Below are 23,210 nucleotides of genomic sequence, written 5' to 3'. Positions count from 1 at the left end.
TGATGCAGTTGTATTGTTTCGTTTTTTAAATATATTTACATAGGGGTGGCCACTTGTCTTTCCTCTGCTGTAATATAAGAGGCATCTAATCAGGGAGGGAGACGGTGTAATCCATGTTAATCCAGCCTTCAGACACAGGCATTTGAATTTGTATTCAATACTTTTCTATGTATTTAAAGAGGAAATCGGTCCAATACAGCTGAATGAAATGCAACCTTGCATAAACAAACCTGTGTTTGTGTATGTCAAGATCTCTGGTATGAAATAGGCTAATGGAAGAATGAATTAAACAAATGGCAGAGGGAAAACAATTATTTTTCTCTTCCTGTATTCTCTTTTCATACTCATTACCCTCTACCGCACTGTCCCAGCATTCTGTTGTCCAGTTTTCCATTCATCTTCAAATATCACTTTCATCTAAGCACAGATCCGTGTCCGCTTCTTTTTAGCCCACTATAACCTTGTTTCCTTGTCTTTAGTAATTAATGCATTCTTTTCCCTTTTCAATTTGTTTGCCAAAGCAGAATGTTTGGGAACAAACTTCTTTCATCAAATCTTTTGTCGACCAACTATCAGGATTTTATAAAAAGTTATTTATTCTTGTTTATGTTAAACAAATTCTAAAACAATTGAAATAATTGTGTCTGATCTATACTTTTTGTACAAAATGAAACAGATGAATGAAACAGATGAACATTCATGAACAAGTTTTCTTTTCTCCAAGGATGGACTTCAACATAATCTTTTCACACAGTTCTTACTGATTACTAATGCTTCTCACTGTTCTTTACTTCACAAGCTTGAAAGGGAAGGTAAATAAGTGCTTCTAAACAGCTTAACTGTTTAATTTTCTTCGCTGTTTTCATCAGTTTATCTGTTTTTACCTTTATTAAAAACACTCACTCCATTACGGCCACCTTTATTCTGTAACAAAACAGACAAAAAAAATGTCTCAAATATGTCAGGGTGACGCCATACCAAGACGTGGATACGGCAAACAGGAGTCCCGATTGGTCCGTTTGTAGCCCATGAGAGGCTGAAGTCACTGCCCAGGTGGGTTTACCTGGTGAAAGAGCGCACATGTCTGCCCCTCCCACCTCCACTGCCTCCCCCACCACTGAACTTGCTCCCCTGAGATCCCCTTCCTCCCCCTCCTGCGGCGCCGGCGCCTCCACCTCCACCAAGCCATGACAGTCCCGTGCCTCCCCTGCCTCGCGTGGCTCGATCCCGAATGGCCAGCCGATAAGCACCTGTTGGAGGAAACATAAAAGAACCCAGTTTTTATTCTTAGATCAATGTGGAGCAAAATATGGACTCAAGAAATTTACGTGCATTAAATTTAATTAAGGTATCAAAAAGTTTGTTTTTGTCTCAGCCGTTCAATTCAAAACATGATGCTCGTGTTACATAGATTCATTACACAGAGTAATATATTAAAAGTGTATATTTGTTTTGCTACATGCATGCTCAGTATGAGGGATTGCTGCAAAGTTAACGCCACTGTCTCTACATGCTCATCCAGGAGGAGTGAATGCTGCAAGTCAATGACTGGATGCAATCTGCTGGGTTTCTTTAGATAGAAAAACTTTTTATCCAATTTGAATAAATAACTGAATCTGACTGCACTGTTCAATGGTTAGGATTAATTGGAATGTATGAACCTGACTTTTGTGAAGTGCCTTGAGACAACATGTGTTGTGAATTGGAGCTATATAAACAAAACTGAATTGAATTGATAAACTGGATGATTCTGGCATACAGATAATAACCCAAAATTCAAAGTCTCAGAAAATTTGAATATTACATGAGACCAATAAAGAAGGACGTTATAAATACAGAATTATCCTTCTATTGGAAAGTAATTCCTCAGCAAGTCTTTGCACTCAATACTTGGTATGGGTCCCTTTTCCGTGATGCATAACTTACAGCATCAATGAGGCGTGGCATGCAGGTAATCAGCCTGCGGCAACTCTGAGGTTTTAGATTAGGCCAATCAGGCAGAGTGATGATTAAATCAGGTACTGGTACTTTTGGCAGGCCTACTGGAAAATGAAATCAAAATCTCTACAAAGCTTTTTAGCAGAAGGAAGCAGGAAACATAGTGTACCAACACCAGCAGATGACATGACACCCCAAATCATCACTGACTATGGAAACTTCACAATGAACTTCAAGCAAAGTGGATTCTGTGCATCTCCACTCTTCTTCTAAACTCCAGGATCTTGACTACCAAATGAAATGCAAACCTCTACTTTAATCCGAAAAGAGGACTTTGGACCACTGAGCAACAGTATGGTGATTTTTTGTCCTTAGTCCAGGTAAGACGCTTCTGACGTTGTCTCAGGGTCAGCGGTGAATTGACACGAGGAATGCGGCATTTCTAGATAATCCCACTAGATACGTCTGTTGGACCGACTTTGCCTCTCTCAAGGCGGTAGTGATCCTTGGCTTTCAACCATACTGTTTATCTGCTAGTTAATTTCCCATTAATATGCTTGCTTTTTGTGTCAGCTGGACAGCTGTCAAATAATTCATTTTCCTCATGATAATGTAGGCTATAACATGGCCAGAACAATCCTGCTTTAAAAATCCTCTACTGATATGGGGCTTATGTGTTTTTTTTAGAGTAGCACAATGTAAACGGTAATCATATTATCACTGTGGGCAATATCACAATTGCAAAAGCAAAGGATGCAAAGTTTGGTAGACTTTAGTGATGCATTAATGCTCTACAAGCTAATCTTATATTTAGCGAGCAGGGTGGACTGTCACCACCTGTAATGCCCACAACCTGACAGATTTTACTGACTAAGATGCAAAAGATTACTGAGAATGGTGGGTCGTAGGGATGATGGTAAAGGAAAAAGTAAATAAAATGGCTTTATCGCAATATGCAGCAAGAATATCGTAATTGCATGTTTTCCTTATATTGTTCAGCCCGAGTAATGTTCTCATTTTCTGAGAAAATCATCTAGGTTTTCATTACCTGAAATAAATGCTTGAAATATATTAGTTAAATGTGTTTAAATCTACATAAAAAATGATGATTACTGTTGGAATTGAATGACTGAGACATACTAACTTTTAGATGATATTCTAATTAACTGAGAGGCTCTTGTATGAGTTTGCTGTGGCAGTGAACATACTTGCAGGCAACTGTCGGGAGGGCAGAGGCCCTCGGGCGAAGTTGCTCTGACCTCCGCGGGGTTCGCTGTAGGTTCCTCTGTGGGTTACAGCAGGAACTTGGCCACTCCACGATGACCCGCGTCCTCCATCTCGCCGAGCATAGTTACCTGCAGGGCCAAAAATGGTTGTTTGTTACCCTCTACTGGCCAGCAAAGGAAGCACAACTGTCAGTGTTAAAAGATAAATGTGTCACCTGACAGCAGAACACCTTTAGGCTGTGGTGGAGTGAAAAAGCGAGTTTGGTTGTGAAAGGTCGCTCTGCCTCTGTTACCAGTGAACAATCCTCTGGTGGGGAGTTTGGGGGTGCTTTTTGGCAGCCGTTTCGGAGGCAGAATTCCAAGTGGGTTACCAATGTCTTTAAACTCTGCTGCCACAAAATCATCCACATGCATGCTGGGAGGGCGGGAAGTGTTCTGTTTGCGCAGGCGGAAAATATCATGGGGCCGGGCAACGTTCTGTCCGAACCCTCCTCGATTCCCCCGGCCCCGGGGCGCCGGCAGGATGTGTGCTCTTTTAGCAGGTTCAGTGTAGTCGGACTTGCCGCTGCAGAGACGAGCACAAAAAGACACCGAAAGCGTTGGGTTAAGCCTCCATTAAAGATGTTGAATCTGTAACAAAAGTAGCTACATTGGGAACGCACCTGGATGTAATGAACGTCTCATGTTTGTGTTTTCCCAGTCGGAAACCTTTGGGAGCCTTGGTGTGACCAGGAGAAGAAGGCTCAGATAGGAAGGAGCGCTCCAACTCAGCTTTTAGGTCCAGGTCTGGACAGCACTCCTGAGCCAAGCCTACTAGATCCACCTTCACCTGTAAACAGAGATGAATGTAACAAGATGTGACACATGTTTATGGTATGTCTGTCCCTCAAGATTAAAGATAAGAAAGTCAACAGCTGCAAAACAAATATTAGATGTGCTGGATTCTTTATTGTTGCACTGAGAGAGTCCAGTCATCAAAGTGCTTGTGCAAAATTGTTTCTGGTCAATAAAGGAAGGAAGGAATATAACTAAATGTTAAGAAAAAAATAAAATAAAAATCATTTGAACCAATGGTGGAGCTTTTCAAATCCACACTCACCATGTCCAGGTCTGTTTCTATGTCATCGGTTTGGAAAGGAGAAAACCACAGAGCCTTAAGTTGCTCATCCAGAGCTTCTGACAGAATAAACACCGTCCTGCAGAGGAAATCAAATGTGAGTTTTTATTGTTAAAGAAACTCATTTTCATCATGTTGCTGAAGTTAAAACTAGTTGGAATTTTCAATGCAGATAAACACACAGGTGTTAAAAATGACAAAAAAATATATAATAATCGAAGTTTATAACATTTTTAATACTGCCTTAAAGACCAACCTGTGATTAAACTGAGCTGCCAGCGTTTCAGGTGCGGGCAGGATGGGCTCAGTTTCTACTGCAGGATGGGTTTCTGTGGCTGATTCCAGCATCTGCCTTAGAACAACCACATTCTCCATCATGGTTTCCAGGGAATCGTCTTCTTTAGATAATTTCTAAACATAAGCAAGCAAGCAAAGTTGTACACTAAGGCAACATCAACCTTTATAAAGAAATATTTGTACGGCTGTGCATCCTAAATACCATCATTTGCTTCTCCAACGCTGTTAGTGGATGTGACTCTGGGTCCTCCCACTGCAGCAGAGACTTCATCTCTGAGCCTGACAGCAAGCGTGGAGCAACACAGGCAGGTTCCTCGCTGGACCCCTGGGCATCCTCTGCACTCTGGAAACAAATTAAAGCTCATAGTTCAGACCTATTACCACCTGGGACCAGCTGCAAAAAAGACAAAACACTCAAAAGCTTTTCCCTTTTATAAGACCAACTGATTGCGCCACATTGGAACAGTTTATTTTCTTTATGCCGACACCAAAAAAGAAGGGACCTTCCGGAAATGCTTTAAATCTAATTTAGCGAAACTCAAGTATAATGGATATATTAAGGTATTAAATATTAGGTTATGCCAATTAAAGAAAGGACATCTGCTGGTTTTAGCTTCTGTACTGCTTAGAAAATTATATTTTGGGTTTCTACAGATTCTTCTTTGTGTGCTTAATATTTCTGTCTTTAGCTAGTTGAGATTCTCTTTCCCTTTACTTTGCAACAGGCTTTCATAATGGTAATCTCTGTAACCACAGTAAGATTTTTCCATGGCTGCACCAAACAGTCCAGCACACGGCAGAAATCGTCCTCTTTGGGCGTAATTTGGGACAGATGCAGACCGGCGATGGGTATGTAAATACTTTCCAAGAAGCTTGCACATCTAGAAGGCCACCAGAGAGCATCGATTTATGGCACCATGAGTGGAAAAACCATGTTGCAGGCAGTTACCAAAGCATCCAACAGTCAGTCAAAAACTGTGGTCACCAGATACAGAGGATGCCACGATGTACGAATGAGACAGCATTACAGGTATGACAGTATTAGACACCGGTTATATGAGTATGTTTGAGTCCTGGTGGTTGTGTTAAATTGCCCGCCATGTCTGGCTCAATGATATCACGGTTACCTGATCCTGAAACCGCTGCGTAATGTGGGTACCTACACCACGTCGTGTCACGTTGAGAAGTTCGATAAACACGTTTGACAACTGAACAATATAACCACTTAGTTACATGCATATGCAAAATGCACCAAGTCCTCTGATTGCTGGTCATTCTGGCTAGTGAGTCTATAGCCCCTTTCAGATGGCTATCAACACTCAACCATGAACCCCACTTTAGGTATAATTTTTTTCATTTTCATCATTCATGTCGATCCAGCAAGATCATGGGGCTGCATGTGCTTCCAGAGCAGGCAGACTGGAACCAAAATCTGCAGCACTCAATCTGCAAAACATGTCAACATCCGTGTCGCAATTCTCATACAGGTGTTCCAAATGCATTCAATGCTTTAAAAACAAGCAGAGCTGTTGTGCAGCATCCTCATGTTATCTGCATGGGGTTTCTGCCAAGTAGCACATCTCTTAAATTAGATGGAGACAGGAGGATCATCAAGTGGCTCTGCTGTTTCTGCACTTGCAGATTGTCGTATTTGCTTTGTTTTATATCAATGTGTCACACCCATTCCCACCTAAATCTTTCAGCTCATGGTCGCAACAGGTCTGTGACCCCCTTCTGAAGTCCAAAGGTAGGTCAACTTTGACCCCCCGCTTCTCATCAAGCCCTTTCAGTTGATTGGATCAAAAGGAGTACATGAAGACTGCCGATTGAAAGTATAGTCTGGTGACCAGATGTTTCATTTGATTGGCTTGATGCCACCACTTATATTCTTTAGTGCTCTTTCTAGAAATGCCAGCTCTTTGCACCTTGAATCAATATGTATCTATTACTGGTCTGCATGTGTACAAGATTATGCCCAAACTAGACCATTCTATGCTTAGTGCTTGTCAGGGAGTGTGTTTGATTTGGGTTTAATATAATTCTCATTCTGTTATCTAAGTTGAATTTACCGTTGCTTCCGTGTTGAGGATTTGCCTGAGAAAGTCAAGCAGAGCTGAAATCAGATCAGTCGAGTCCTTGTTGAAGGAAACCACCAGCCTTTTTAACAGCGAGCACACCTCTAAGCCATGTTTCCTCAAAGTGCTAAAAGAAAGAAATTATATGTGAGGTCTCAAAATTAAAACAATGCCAGAGAATAGGTATAAAGTAAAACCAGAGGCATTTACACTTTGAGGTGGTAGATTCCATAGTCGTGCTCGGTGAAAAATGTCAATGTCCTGATGCAGGTGAGGAGGAGAGGGATGCTGGCCTCTTTATTTCCTAAAACCTCCAAGAGTGAATTACACACTGAAGACATCATTTCTCGGCCTGGAAGTGCATTAGCCAGCTGTTCAGCCTCTGACACACAGCTCTCACCAGGTGGAGGCACCACGAGAGAAATGTCCTGACACAAACAAGCGATGGATATTTGAAGGAAGTTTAACTTGAAGAAAACTAAATTGCCTGAGGAACTCCCCAGATCTTACCTGGTCACACAGTGACTGCAATATTGTCCCCACTAACACACTGCACTGTTGTTGTTGTAAGGAGTGACCAGCCGGGGGCACCAACAGAGACAGAAGCAACGGGAACAGGTCTGCCACCTGTTCGTCTCCAGAAACGGAGCCGGACAGCAGGTGAAGGGTCGAGCTCTTGCAAGCCCTCTGCGACACCAGAGTATCCAGCAAAGAAAGCAGACGCAGGACTTGGCCCCAGCAAACACTTTTCCCTTCTGCCCTGTAGATCAAAAATAGCAGATTTTGAACAAAATTCACAACAAAAAAATATCTCTGGAGGTCCTACTATACCTTGTCAACATATTAATAAACTTAACATGTTGCTATGTTGCAGCCACAAACTTTAATGCATTTAATATCAAAATCGTGACATGTAAGGAAAAGGATGCAATGTTTTCAAATGTTTTTTCAAATAAAAATCTGAAAAGTGTGGCTTGCATTTGTACGCAGCTCTTCCCAAATCAGAACTTTGTAGAACCAAATTTGCTGCAATTACAGCAGCATGTATTTTGGGGTATTTGCACACCATTGTTCATTGTTGTTTGAAATAAATCTCAAGCTCAGCCAGATTTGATGGAAAGCGTCTGAACAGCAAAATTTCAACTCTTGCCACAGACTTTAAACAGGATTTGGGACTGGGATCTAACTGGGCCATTCCAACTCAAGAGTTTGCTTAGATTTAAACTGTTCCATTGCAACTGGTCCTGCTGGAAGGTGAACCTCACCCCATTGTCAAGGTTTTTGCATGATCTAACAGATTTTCCTCAAGGGTGGCTCTGCATTTAGGTCCATCCATATTCCAAACAACTTTGATCAGCTTTTTTGTCCTTGCTAAAGAAAAGCCAAGCACACAGCATGATGCTGCCGCACCGATGTTTTACAGTGGGAATGGTGTGTTCAGGGTTATGTGCAGTTAGTTTTCCACTACACACAGCGTACAATAAGGTGATTTATGAAGCCCCTGGTTAACTAGATTTTTTTTGGATGCATCAGAGCAAATGAGGCTGAATACAAATCCATGACACATGTTTCAGATTTAAATTTGTGAAGACATTTATAGTTGTAATAAGCCCAGCTGCAGGTGTATGCAAGGCGCTGTATGTATGTGTTTTACTCACAGGTGCAGCTCCTCAGACAGCAGCTCCAACACGGTCTTCATGACGAGTGTGGCCATGGGTGAGGACAGTTCAGCCAGCTGGACGCAGACCCTCCTCAGCATGGTCAAGAGAGGCGGGCAGCTGGTGGAGCAAACACACCTCAGCACCTCAGAAAGGACCTTCCACTGAACCCGTATGTGCATGCTCCACAGTTTCCTTGTGTTTAAGGCTATAGCAACATCCTGGACTGATAACACCTGTGGAAATAAATATTGGGACGTCAGTTTGCATGTGAAGAGTCGCTGAGAGAAATGGGTGATGAAGAGGCCAGAGTGAGTCACCTGAGTGCTCTGCATTGGCAGAGGAAGAGGCAGGAGCTCAGACAGCAGCGTCAGGCCAGAGAACAAACCTTCAGGAGCTTTTAAAAGTGAGTTCAAGACTTCTTTTAGCATCAGGGACCATGTGTTACTGGCCAGAGTCTCTTCTGTGTGAGTGACCTGCAGACACAAAGACTCGTCTCACCAAACTGACTGACTGGATCTTGTGTGTCACCATGTGTTCAGGGTGAGTCACGAACCTCTTCACTGACGCCCTGCGTGAAGGTGAGCAGCACATCTACGATGAGTGCCTGCACTCTTGTCTCCTCCCCGTCCAGACGCCCCGAAGCCGGAATGGAGCACACCATCATGTGGAGCGTCACCAAAACATTGGCCACGCGAGTGTCCCTGAACTGAAAGGCCCCCCCGCCGAGGAGCTCTGTCAGCATGGTGCGCAGCAACCTGAGCGTGCTGATGCATATGCTGAGGATCATGCAGCGCTGCGGAGTTGGGCCCATGTGCCCGTGCATGCGCCATGGCTGCAGCAGCACGCCGCACAGCTTCTGGAGGACACGCACGCATGTGTCCAGACCCTCCCCGGAGAACAGCTGGACACCTGCAAGACTCCACTTCAGATCCCTCTGCTGACCTGGAGAACGGAGGTGGAAACGACAAGTAAGTTCCCTCTGATGACAAAAGACGCCAACAAAACATAACTGTGAGTAAATAAAGAGTTTCTATCTTTTACCCTCAATGGCAGGAGGCGGACAGGCGATGTGATAGAGTACTCTCAGAGCAGTGACCAGTCCCATTCCCTCGGTGTTTAACACATTTTCCACATTCTGACACCAAACAAACAGTTCATTTGTTAGAAATGAAACGTTTCTAATTAACTAACTAAAAAAAACAAAAACAGATTCTGAATTATTTGTTCAATTAGTGCAAACAAAAGAGTCAAATATTCAGCAAACATTCAAACGAACATTAGTGATGGAGCTACTGAGCATCGCGCCATCTTAAGGTTGCACTGAATTTTATTTTGGGGCATCAGAGAAAAGACAGCTTTAGACTTTTATTTTTAAAACCATTTAAAAATCATGTTTTCCTTCGCCTTCAACTTCATAATTATGCTCTACTTAGTGTTGCTTAGTCACAAAAAATCCCAACAAAATACCCCAATTTATCGCTGCAATCTGAAAAGGGTAAAGCAGCCTGAATGCCTTTGCAAGGAACTGTATCCTACAGACGAACTGCCTGCTTTCTCTATTGTGTACGTTTTACATTTAGGGGTCACCTTGACAGTTGTTGTAAACACTGAGAAGGGTTTGTGGCATTAGTGGCCTTTATTCAAAGTTGTCCGACAGGAAAAAGGTAAAGAAGTAGAAAAGACATGCAGCACAGATCCTGAGGTCTGCCTGCACGTCACTATAAATTAAAACCAAAAAAACAAAATTTTTAACTAAGGTGAAAACCATTACCTGCTTGATGTAGTTGATGAGAGCAGGAATGCTGCTAATCTCAAAGCGAAGTTTCTCCAGAGGCTCCAACCATTTACTGAGCTCTGCAGAAAGAAAAGGCAGAAACACAGACAGTCAAATCATGATAACGTTCTCCAACAGTAGATCATTGTAACAGTGGCGGTATTTACCCTGCAGCTTGGCATTGGTGTCATCTGCCTTGGCTACAGTGAGCAGCGGAGCAGCATATTGTTCCATCATTCGCAGCTCGTTAGACGTCTGCACCACCATTAATACCAACATGCATGCATAGTTATACGTCACTGCTTTACGAGATTTGGCCTCACTGAAAGGAACAAAGAAAAAACAAACGACTGAAATGAAACCTAAAAGGATTCACGGACTGTTAGAAATAACAGCAGAGATGCACCAATCAGGTTCTTCCAAGCCAATACTGACCTCCATGTTTATTTCTTGTCTGACCTCATGATTTCAACTATAACCGATTCCGATCTTTGTGAGGACTGTAACACAAGAGTGTCTTTTTATAGACCTCTTAGTTTCGAATGCAGCAAAAAAAAACAAACAAACAAAAAAAAACGCTAAGGAATTACAAGATCATCCTGATTTACATCTTAACTTTTATCTGATTTATTAAACACAAAAAAGTGAATCAGCGCAGATGTTGTTGGCTGATGTGTTTAAAGATCAAAATTGGTGAGAGTTTTAAGTTTTGATGCATTTGACTGGAGTTATTTTTTTTAGCATTTGATCATCCGATCACTGAGCTCAATTGAGGAAAAACGATGAGATTCCGATGTCCGGACAATTGATTGGTGCATCTCTAAAACAGAGACAGCTGTACCTTTGTCCCTCCTTGCTGTGATGCTGGAGCAGGGTCACCAGGCAGGACAGGTTGTTCTCCAGGCTGAAAACGTGAGTCACAGCGTTGCGACCAGTCTGCGTGAAAGTCATCAGGTAAAGGGCATGGAGCATGCCCAGCACGTCAGAGTTGTCCCCTTCTTCCAGGCCCGTCCCTCCATCCCCACCAGCGGCCACGTGGCTCATGAGTTCGGACACACCCTGGAGAGCGTGGAGCGCCTGCATCAGCCACACGCAAAAACCCTCTTCGCCGAAGCCAGGCCCTGCGAGAGCCCCCTCCCCTGCTGTTAGGGGATTCTCTTCGCCCTCAGATTCTGCCACCGATGCCAGGAGACGCAGCAGGAGGTTGGTGGGTGTGGCATGGGCCAGAAGGTAGAGCAGACCAGGCTGTGTTAATGACAGGAAGCGGAGGAGCTCTTTGACGGCTTGAGTGACCCCGATATGTCCGGCTGCGGCGGCCGCTGACAGCACCACAATTGTGCTCTCTAAGAAATGGCATGCGTGCATGTACCTGACAGAGGATGCAAACAAATAACACGGGTTCAGTTAATTCAGAAATCATCCTGAAGTTAAGCACTGGAAGGCTTTAGGTTTCTTGTATCAGTGTGTACCTATAAAGAGTTGGGTATGGGTTGTCCCTCTCTGGCGGTCCAGTTATTCTGGCTGTAGTTGGGAAAGCTTTACCAGGGGGCTGCACCATGCAGTGAGGGGCAGTCTCCAGCAGGTGATGAAGCTCTTCCAAAACCCCAGCAAGCCTTTCAAGCTCTGCCTCGCTGACAGGGGAGGAGATCAGTGATGGTTCCTCCTCCATGGGACTCTCAGCATCCTCCAACTCCTCCTGGTTATGATCAGAGTCAGTCACTATTACAGTGGGGAGAACAAGTATTTGATATGCTGCCAATGTTCTTACTGGCAAAGCATGTAGAAGTCTTTAATTTTTATCATAGGTACTCTTCAACTGTGAGTCAAGGAACCTATCAATCAATCGATCGAGGTGAGATCTTGCATGGAGCCCCAGACTGAGGGAGATTGATCATCATCTTGAACTTCTTCCACTTTCTTATAGTTGCTCCAACAGTTGTAGCCTTCTCACCGAGCTGCTTGGCTGGTTACCTGTAGTTAATCCCAGCCTTGTGCAGGTCTACTATTTTATGGTCTTGGCCATTGTGGAGAGGTTGGAGTTTGTTTGGAGTTTGTGGACAGGTGTCTTTTATACAGATAACCAGTTCAAACAACTGCAGTTAATACAGGTAATGAGTGGAGAACAGGAGGGCTACGTAAAGAACTAACTGGTTGGTTCCTGGTTGTTAGGTGATCAAATACGTATGTCATGCAATAAACCGAAAATAAATTACTTAAAAATCGCACAACGTGATTTATTGGATTTTTGTTTTAGATTCCATCACTCACATTTGAAGAGTACCTATGATAAAAATGAAAGACTTCTACATGCTATGCAAGTGGGAAAACCTGCAAAATCTGTAGTGTATCAAATACTTGTTTTCCCCACTGTATATCAAATTAAAACAAAACATGACCCTCTAGGTCATCCACAGATGGGACAGGATGAACATACAGCAGCTGAAGCTGATCCATAAAAACATAGAATTGTACAAATCTGATGGTGAAAATGTAAAATAGCTAGAAAATAATTGCATTTCTTGTGTATAATGCAGTGTGAAGGCTTTAAGCTGAAGGGATGTGCTCAGATTAGCTAAAAAAGTTGAAGTGACGCAGAAATCCTTATGGGGCTTAATTGTAAAAATGAGCAAAAACATGAAATCCTTACTACACAGCTCAAAAAATAAAGGGAACACACAAATAACACATCCTAAATCTGAATGAATGAAATATTCTCATTGAATTCTTTGTTCTGTACAAAGTTGAATGTGCTGACAACAAAATCACGCAAAAATCATCAATGGAAATCAAATTTATTAACCAATGGAGACCTTAATTTGGAGTCACACACAAAATTAAAGTGGAAAAACACTAGAGGCTGATCCAACTTTGATGTAATGTCCTTAAAACAAGTCAAAATGAGGCTCAGTATTGTGTGTGACCTCCACGTGCCTGTATGACCTCCCTACAACACCTGGACATGCTCCTGATGAGACGGCGGATGGTCTCCTGAGGGATCTCCTCCCAGACCTGGACTAAAGCATCCGCCAACTCCTGGACAATCTGTGGTGCAACGTGATGTTGGTGGATGGAGCGAGACATGATGTCCCAGATGTGCTCAATCAGATTCAGGTCTGGGGAACGGGCGGGACAGTCCATAGCTTCAATGTCTACATCTTGCAGGAACTGCTGACACACTCCAGCCACATGAGGTCTAGCATTGTCCTGCATTAGGAGGAACCCAGGGCCAACCGGACCAGCATAAGGTCTCACAAGAGGTCTGAGGATCTCATCTCGGTACCTAATGGCAGTTAGGCTACCTCTGGCGAGCACATGGAGGGCCGTGCGGCCCTCCAAAGAAATGCCACCCCACCCCACACCATTACTGACCCACTGCCAAACCGGTCATGCTGAAGGATGTTGCAGGCAGCAGATCGCTCTCCACGGCGTCTCCAGACTCTGTCACGTCTGTCACATGTGCTCAATGTGAACCTGGTTTCATCTGTGAAGAGCACAGGGCACCAGTGGCGAATTTGCCAATCCTGGTGTTCTCTGGCAAATGCCAAGCGTCCTGCACGGTGTTGGGCTGTGAGCACAACCCCCATTTGTGGACCTCGGGCCCTCATACCATCCTCATGGAGTTGGTTTCTAACCGTTTGTGCAGACACATGCACATTTGTGGCCTGCTGGAGGTCATTTTGCAGGGCTCTGGCAGTGCTCCTCCTGTTCCTCCTTGCACAAAGGTGGAGGTAGGGGTCCTGCTGCTGGGTTGTTGCCCTCCTACGGCCTCCTCCACATCTCCTGGTGTACTGGCCTGTCTCCTGGTAGCGCCTCCAGGCTCTGGACACTACGCTGACAGACACAGCAAACCTTCTTGCCACAGCTCGCATTGATGTGCCATCCTGGATGAGCTGCACTACCTGAGCCACTTGTGTGGGTTGTAGAGTCCGTCTCATGCTACCACGAGTGTGAAAGCAACACCAACATTCAAAAGTGACTAAAACATCAGCCAGAAATCATAGGTACTGAGAAGTGGTCTGTGGTCCCCACCTGCAGAACCACTCCTTTATTCAGTGTGTCTTGATAATCACCAAAGATTTCCCCCTGTTGTCTATTTCATTTGAACAACAGCTGTGAAATTGATTGTCAATCAGTGTTGCTTCCTAAGTGGACAGTTTGATTTCACAGAAGTTTGATTTACTTGGAGTTATGTTGTGTTCAAGTGTTCCCTTTATTTTTTTGAGCAGTGTAGAAACCTGCCAAAGAAGTTTAAATCTCAACAAAAACAAATATTTAAACTGCTTTGTTAGATATCAAGAAAATCTGAGCATGGATGAAATAAAGAACAAACACCTGGTGAACTGTAAAAACTGAGAAACTGGCTGAAAAAAGTCTTAGCATAAAGAAAAGCAGAAACAGAAATGGTAGTTGAGTGGGAGACCTTTAGGGGAAACTGAAAAAAACCTCTTTCTTACATTAAAACAGATCAATTGCTGGCAAACTACTTTAATCCTCCTCAGCTACCATTGATGATTAAAAATTTTGAATACCACAGACATATGGATTTATTGTCCTACTGTAAAAAATCTGGACACAGCAGCAAGTTTAAGAGAATGACTGCCTAGAAAATGATTTCTACATTAGATGCAGCAGAATGTTAAAATGTTTTAAGTGAATCTTTAGCCTGGCATTGCCCATGCTGATCTTTTCAGTTTAAACGAGTTAAATATTTGAAAAAGCATAAAAGTTATAAACAGGAGCAGTCATTCTCTAAAAGAGCTGAACAGTTAAAGCATATAGTATCCTACCATCTGAATTTTACAGCTTTATTGACAAATGATTTGTCAATGTCCATTCAGCTGGAAGGTTAAAGCCACGTTTCAAGAACAAATTAATTTCTACATGTGCACAAACTTCAAATCTGTTTCCCACAGACTAGAAATGAGTGTGTAGTTACCTGCTGTGGTTCACTCCATGCTGCAGCTGCATGTTGGAGGCTGACGAGTACCTCATACGTGTGGCTCTTCTGTAAAATGGCGTTGCCTGCATTTATTACCCGGACCGTCTCTTCACGCAGGAACAGCTGCACCAGACACTGTGAAGCAAATCAACTTTGATTTCAAAGTACATCTGCCAAATGCCATCATTTCTAGTCAGTTTTAGGCAATTTTTAAATATATAAACAATTACTGTCAATTTATAGCAGCAATCTCTACAGTGCAAACACTGACTGGATGGGTGGATGACAAATAGATGATGGATGGATGGATGGCTGGCTGGATGGTGACAAATAGGTGAAAGATGTCTGGAAATACATTTATTTCCCCAAACTCCATATTTCCTTTCCATACTTCCTTTTTTAGGAAGTATGGGAACCCTGATTGTTGGCTTAAACTTTTGTTTATTTAAAATGTGAAAAAATAATAACAAAAATGTTGCTTTCTGCTTTACTCTTCAGTTTGTTCAGCGGTAATAAATAAAAATGTTTCAAAAGTTGACTGAAACTACTCCAAAGATCCTGCTAACCTGATAGCCACTCTTCTCTGAATTCCCTGCATGTAGGAAAGCCTCAACTCCTGCAGGAGCACTGATGAGAGCATCCAAAGCTCTGAGGATACTCAGCTTCAGCGTGGAGGAGACGTGGTCAGCATGGAGCAGCTCCAACAGCACGTTCAGGGCACCTTCACGCAGCAGCTTTGCGAGACCCTGCGGACATTCCGCCAAGCAGGATGCCAGCTTCGCACCAGCTTTTAATTGTCTGAGGTTGAGTGCAATCGGCTGCGTGAGAGCAATCTCCATACTCAAAGCTTGGAGAGTCCACTGGACTAAAATGCGAACGGGTTCCTCAGCTTCTCCCTGTCCCTGTTTAATTAGATAAGCTAAACTTTTGTTTAGGAGACCAGGAGCTTCCTCCAGTGCAGTGACCCAACGAGCATCTCTGTCTTCACCAGTACCAGCCAGTAGTTCTTTTAGCTGAGCGACAGCCTCGGCCTCCTCTCCGCATGCTGCTCCCTCTGTTTCACCAGCATCTCTGGGCTCTTCTATACTGGTCTTTTCCAACTGAGTGTCAAAGCGAGTCTTGTAAGGCGGAGTGAAATAAACGAGCGGTTTGAGCTCTCGTTCGTACGGATCATACTGGACAGGAGGGACAGAAGCGAGATCCTCAGGTGTGTAGTCTATGTCGAAGGTGGGCAGCTTGAAGGTACCATTATCCAGGTCGTCCTCATCACTGGAAATCTGCTCATAACCATCATCACCTAGCAGGAGAGGAGCAAAGAAGGGCATTAAGTTCGACCAATCTGAGCAAAAATGTATTAAACGTTTTTACAAAATGAGAGGAAAATGAGTGAGAATGAGGAGGCCAGCAAATACTACTTTGTTCCTTACTAAACCACAGCTGCATTCATTCACAAAGCTATGTTCTGACGGCAGCATCGCTCCAGCATGCAGGGTTAGTTTCAGCATGCATGGTGTGACTAAGGCACATGCTCATAATTGGCTGTGAGGAAGCATCAGGAAGACTTCCAAGTGACTGCAGTCAAAGGTTAAATAAAAGCTTGATGCACCATCCAGCAGTTGCAGATGGACGCAGCATGCCTGAGCAAACACTCAAGTTGTTACTCAGTCCCAAACAGAACTTGTCCCCGTAGCCCCGCCGCAACGTCCGACAAACGTTCCCAGAGCCCAAAGGCTGGCAAAGCGGGGTTCCGGGCTGAGTGTTCATTTGGGATTGTGGATTCTCCCACTCTTACGCAAGAACTCCCCTACCTTCCTCCATCTCCTCCTCCTCGTCGTCCTCACCCTCATCTTCCTCCTCCTCCTCCTGCACGCTGCCCTCAGTCCGTGCTTCTTCCTCCTCCTGCTCTTCCTCTTCCTCCTCTGGTTCGCCGTCGGTGAAAGTCTCCTCAGCGGGCAGTGACCTTTCAGGCGACACGGCTTCTAGGTAGTCGTCACGGCCCTGGCTTGGTTCGTCTTTGACCACGCCCACTGCAGAATTAGCAGCACAAACCATAGTTTAGCTAAAGCATATATAATTGAGGATTTATCAAGGAACAAAATATGTAAAGCTCAGTGTAAGCAGTGTGATGTATACTATTATATTAGACTCATGCAAAAGAATTCTTAAGTGCTTTGTTTTGCATGTGTCCATATTAGAACACTTTTAATCAACATTTATAAAACTGTCAGTCAGTCATTTTCTACCACTTATTCCATAGTGGGTTGCGGGGTTCTGGTGCCTATCTCCAGCAGTCTATGGGCGAGAGGCAGGGTACACCCTGGACAGGTCGCCAGTCCATCACAGAGCAACACACAAACAACCACGCACACACTCATTTATACACCTAAGGGCAATTTAGAGTTACCAATTAACCTAACAGGCATGTCTTTGGACTGTGGGAGGAAGCCGGAGTACCCGGTGAGAACCCACGCATGCACGGGGAGAACATGCAAACTCCATGCAAAAGAAAGACCCCAGGCCGGGAATCGAACCCAGGACCTTCTTGCTGCAAGGCAACAGTGCTACCAACTGGGCCACCGTGCAGCCCATTTATAAAACTGATCCAGTAAAACTAATCTAACCTGCCATCGGGACTTGCTCCTCTTCATCATCATCTGGGGGTGGAGGTCCAGGTGGAGTACGAGGCCCTCTGGGAGCTGGTCTGGGTGGGCTGCCATTATATTGTTCATCTTTTTCCCACTCTTAAAAAAAACCACAAACATAGATATCAGAACATTTAGCTTGCAAAACCAAAACAAGTCAAAGAGAACTGCCTGCTGGCTAACTGAATGGTTTTCTATCAGTAAGCAGGAGCAAAGATCAGAGTTGTTGGTGGGTTAGCGGTGCCACCTTGTTTGACAATCCTCTTGAGCCCACTTGGTTGTTGCGGGGGAGGCGGTGGGGGTGGAGGAGGCGAACCGTGCTCAGGTCCATGCGGACGCTCGGCGGTGCCGTAGACCGCCAAGGTCAGGCTGGTGTACCAACCGCGGAGCACCAGCCCATCTGTGTTAACCTGCACACACAGCGCCAAGTCGTTATTCACAGATCAACATGAGAGACCATAAATCATGTGGGTTTAAACTGATCTGTCACCTTTCCACTGGGCCGAAAAACGATGGACTTATTTTCATCGTATTCCAAACTGCGGATAAAAAGCAAAACAGGGAAGATTGAAACAAGAAAATATAACATGCAGTCTAAAGAAAAAAACTTTATTTGCCATGGCATTCCTTCTATAATGTTCATACTCTTAGCACAAATTAACCTAAAATAATTCTGAAACATTTATCTGATAAGAAGGGGAAAAACCATACTGATTGAACAGCCTTCATACAGTATGTTCAAGTAGTCAGCTGGCCTCATTCTATAGACCTGACCAGCTGAAGCAAACCCAGATCATAACACACCCCCCACGGACTCTTATACTCAACATTCACTGTTATATTAAACCCAATTGGACCGTCATTTTGATTAAACCTGGAACCACAGGATCTTACTGCTCTAAAATAATCCTAATGCTCCCAAGCAAACCAAAAACCTATAATTATTTAAATGATATGGTGTTTTCTTCAGGCTGCACCACTGTCCATAGCCCTCATCATTTTTTCCTCAAAAATGTCAGTTCCCCACGGCCCTTCCAAGATTTCACTGTTCAACAAGTAGCCACTGACGCTGCTTAAGGTAGTAGCAGTTCTCTGACTGGAATAAATAATCCATTAATATGAAATGCTTAAGAGGAAATATAATCCTCTCAATACGACAGACTGGAGCAGGGAAACATCTTTGACTGGCAATAAAGTGCCCCTCAAAGACCAGAGATGACGAGCTCTGCTTTAGAGGACAATTTTGTGCAAATCCCGTGAAAAACGGTGGTAATTTCAATCAAGGTTATCATACCATGACTCTCACTCCCTCGTCATTACTTAAAACCAGTTTTTGGTTGAAGTGATCACAAAAGAGCAGCATTCCTGGAAGAAAAATCTTGTATATAGTTCACAATAATGGGAAGCATGAGTAGTAATTTGGCTAACAGAGATCCAAACCAAGTCATTATCCAAGAAATGTTTATTCAAAAATATCCTGGTCACATCTGTTCAAGATACTGGGAGGATATTTTCACAGCAGTTGAAGAGGTTAAGCCAAACCTGTCCTGATGTTCCCAGAACAGATAATAACATGGGTGTGTCTCAGTAAGCCTTACAGAAAAGGCAACTCTACGTACAAGTTTATGCTCTGGTGCTGCTGTGTACACCCTGATTACTCCGAGGCTAGAATAAAACTGCTAGACAAAAACATTCCATTTCACCTCTCACTTCCATGAAATCTATACATTTTTTGTGTCACTTTCAGATACAGTGTGGGCAGGCTTGGGTTTCTGGATAGACCAGTTAGCCAGCGCAGGAAACAAAGAGAGGGGAATAAGGAGGGGCGCACAACAGTCCTAAGAAAACCAGTCTCACATGCTGCTGTGACTGGTTCCACAGGTAGGACAGACTCTTCCACCTCAAGCTACCGGCAAAATGCAAATAATGAGCTTGAGACAGTTTAAAATGACAAAATGAGAGAAAGGTGGGTGGAAATTATACTGACCTGCCCAGTCTGTGGAAGGTGGGGCTGTTGGGCTTGGTGACATTGTTGAAGAACAACTCCAACTGAAAGGCATGAGGAGACGTCTCCCTGCAAATACAGTAATGAGATGGAGGACATGTTAACTTATCCCATCAGCAGTTACCATTGATTAAACAGACACTATTTAGGTGCATATTTAAACATCATGACATTTGACTTAATGGATTAACTATTTGTGAGGAAATAATAGTAATAATAGTAATAATAACAACAGCAACAACAACAACAACAACAATAATAGGCAGCTTTAATATGTTTATAAATTACATAATGAATAAAATAAATAAAGTAAAAAATGATGGCGTACAATTTGTGGCAAAGATGCTAGCCAAAATAGGAATTCTCTAAAATTACTTTCTGAAAACATTTAGAAAAATAAGTAGTTCTAAATATCCATATTAGAGTATATTGTTGAAAATACCCAACTCCACGTGTTAATGTTTCCACATTTTTGAGAATTTAGTCATTGGATTTGGTTATATTACATGTCAAACAGCTCAAAATTCAGCACCCATTCCATGTAGTTCAGGTGTCAAAATGACCTCTTTTTACAGGCACATCACAAACGTTCATACATCAAATATCTTCAAACTTCTCCACAGGGAATATTTTATTAGCAACAACAGGAAGGGTTGTCTACACAGAGGACAAACCAGGCTAATTTTTAAAATGCTTGCAGGTGAATGAACCATATGAAGACCTAACAGAGAAACTACATCTGCAGTGGGCAAGCACCAATACCTATTTTGGGAGCCTTGCAATATAACAAAAGGTTACATTACAACCTTATCTTTAATATAAAGTTTTAATATTTTTATTTTACAAAGAGGCACATGTACATGTCCTTTTGCTACATGTCTTTTGAGGCATGTCTCCACCAACTTTGCCAGATCTGCTTTGCAAAGTCTGGACTTTGACTAGACCATTGGAACACACAAATATGCATTGATTTGAACCATTCCATTGTAGCTTGGACATTATGTTTTAAGTCGTCCTGCTGTAATGCAGCCTCTATTGGATTTCCTTTCAGGATTGTATTTTATGTAGTTCCATCCATCTTCCTACTAACTTTAACTAACGTCTCTGTCTCTGGTTGCTAAAAGCATCCCTGCAACATGATACTGCCAACTCTGAGTTCCTTCTTCAGGATGATTTATTTGGAGTGATGTGAAGTGTTAGTTAAACATCACATACAGAGGTTTACAAATTGGGCTCTTAAAACATGACATGACCATGTGACGTCCCCCACTTGTGATGTCACCACCAAATTCCGCAGGATTATGTGTTCCGGGTGTTTTCAACCACAGACGGTGCTTTACATGTAGAACAAAAAGTTACATTTTTATCCAATCTAAGCACAGCAACCTCTTTAATGTGTTTTCTGTGGATTACATGGCTTGAAGCAATCTGCAAACTGGACTTCTGGTGGTTTTCTATCAAAAATTCAACAATGATGCCACTCTTTCATGGAGGCCAGATCAGTGCATAGCTGACTGTTGTACTGTTGACAGATTCACCCATCAAAGCTGTGGATCTTGGTAGCAACTCTTTTATAACACAGCCTTGTTTTTGAGCTTCTCTCTAACTTTAAACCTGAACTGGCTGAAGTGCTCCTTGATCTTCAGGGTTCTTTTTGTTCACTAATGTTCTCGAATAAACCTCTAAGGCGTTCTCAGTACAGCTAGATTTATACTGAGATTAAATTACACAAAGGTGTGCTAGGTTTGTCATGGATGACTTCTACAGACAAATGGTTGCAATTGATTTCATTTATCAGAGTGAAGGAAACTGAATACAAATTAATGCTACACTTTAAATATTTTATTAGAAAGAGACCATTAAAAAACACATTTTATTCCCCTTCCATTCACAGTTGTGCACTGCCTTTGTATCCGTCTATCTCATACATTCCTAATAAAATACATTCAAGTTTTTGGTTGTAACCTGACAAACGGGAAAGCGTTAAAGGAATTTAGCACTGTATATCTGATTAGACCACACACATTTAAAATAGCCAACAAAAGCATGTTGTGCAGCATCTGTGAATGCACTGCAGCTCTTACCCAAATGCTCTGTTGTCAGGTAAGTTACTGTGAGCTTTGATCCCCGGAGGAATGACCCGAACCTCTGTGATCAAGACCCCGCAAGGAAACCGCACCACGTCCACGTTGGTTAGCTGCAAAACACAGGATTGCAGTCATCCGCTGCATGTCAAAAACCACCAGTCATGTTCCTATATCATCTAATATAAAGACTGGTAGCTTTTCTTTATACTGTAGCAGTAGCCAGCAAACAAACTAGAGGCTATTGAGAAAAAAGTAAAGCTGCTGCCTGAAGTAAAGAGACTATTTACCACATATCACAGATAAGGGAAGTGTTTGACGCAACAGTTCCTAAAATAACGTGTGAACCGCGACATAAAGGCAGCCATTGTGACCGTTATATGTGCAACAAAACAAAACTGCTAATGTTAGCTAAGTTAGCATCGTTAGCGTAAAAGTTGAGCACCATTCCGCAAAAACACGCAAATGAAATCTGAGTTTTGAATGCGGGATATTCGGGAAGAATACAGGCTACGCTGAGATGTAATTGTCAGAAATACCTCAGCACTCTGATGCTTAAATGTATCGAGAAAAAGAAGCTCCGTTGAGGTGTCCCCCGCCATAGCTTCCTCACTTTTGGGGACTGGAAACGAAAAACTTCCGTCACAGTAAATACATCCGGTGCAAATCCGGTGTCACTAAATTTAAAATATAAATAATAAAAAATTATAATATTATAATTTTATTGGTGGTAAGAGTAAAAACTTTATAGCAAAATAATTCAAATATATTATTCAAACAATAATAATAATATGAATAATAGACAGTCATTGTTTTTATTATTATCATATTGCATAGTAATGTTATTGTAAAAAAATAATAATTATCATTGTTGTTATATTTACTTTTATTATTATTATTATCATCAGTAGAAGTAGTAGACTTACAAATATATTCTTCTTGCTATTATTGTTATAATCATTATTATGATTAATAGCAGCTAGTAGAAGAATAAAGTTGTTCTTAATATTTAATATCTCATTTGACCGAGAAGGGACTTTATTTGGGGGAAAGGGAGCTGTGCAATGGCATAAGAAGCTCCGTTGAGGTGGCATAAGATGAGTTATCTCATCTTATGCCATTGTTAAATGTATTTATTCATTATGTAGTAGCTAATGTGTATTTGTGAACATTAATTGGTTGTGGATTTTATGTCATCTCTGTTTCTTGCCTATTGTCTGACTGTGGATGAGTTTCATAGTTAAAATACATTTATATGAAAATGCTTTGTTGTTTAAACTCTTTATTAGCATTGAACTACTTTACTCTTTAGGCCGTGAAAGCTGAAATAGCAGTACTGAAAAATATTGTAGAGAATGACAGGAACATATTTCAACCCTCTTCTCTCTGCCACGTCCTAATCTCCACGGCACCTGAAAGTAGGCGGGGACAGCAGGTATGCAGTCACGTGGT

The 23,210-nt window shown here is 42.6% G+C and overlaps 1 protein-coding gene across 2 annotated transcripts; it reads right to left on the bottom strand.

Moving 5' to 3' along the window:
• Positions 1-572: 572 nt before the first annotated feature.
• Positions 573-22,415, bottom strand: virma (vir like m6A methyltransferase associated). 2 transcript variants are annotated; one of them, XM_047361681.1, is made up of 27 exons: positions 22,298-22,415; positions 21,759-21,871; positions 19,657-19,743; positions 18,160-18,208; positions 17,917-18,079; positions 17,649-17,768; positions 16,836-17,054; positions 15,594-16,324; positions 15,025-15,162; positions 11,558-11,784; positions 10,930-11,457; positions 10,256-10,410; positions 10,086-10,168; positions 9,356-9,449; positions 8,868-9,256; positions 8,632-8,787; positions 8,312-8,547; positions 7,164-7,413; positions 6,864-7,081; positions 6,648-6,780; positions 4,781-4,921; positions 4,538-4,692; positions 4,264-4,360; positions 3,827-3,993; positions 3,380-3,729; positions 3,147-3,293; positions 573-1,250 (listed from the first exon to the last, which is right to left on the bottom strand). In XM_047361681.1, the coding sequence occupies exons 1-27, from the start codon at positions 22,358-22,360 to the stop codon at positions 1,060-1,062; spliced, it is 5,400 nt and encodes a 1,799-aa protein (XP_047217637.1). In that variant the 5' UTR covers positions 22,361-22,415; the 3' UTR covers positions 573-1,059. The 2 variants fall into 2 exon arrangements, with proteins under 2 accessions (XP_047217637.1, XP_047217639.1); XM_047361683.1 differs by having other exon boundaries at positions 16,869-17,054.
• Positions 22,416-23,210: the final 795 nt, after the last annotated feature.

The sequence above is a fragment of the Girardinichthys multiradiatus genome, chromosome 3, assembly GCF_021462225.1.
Source record: "Girardinichthys multiradiatus isolate DD_20200921_A chromosome 3, DD_fGirMul_XY1, whole genome shotgun sequence".
Classification (NCBI taxonomy): Eukaryota; Metazoa; Chordata; class Actinopteri; order Cyprinodontiformes; family Goodeidae; genus Girardinichthys; species Girardinichthys multiradiatus.
Note: the sequence above shows the minus strand (reverse complement) of the source record. Positions and strands in the feature narration are given on the sequence as shown.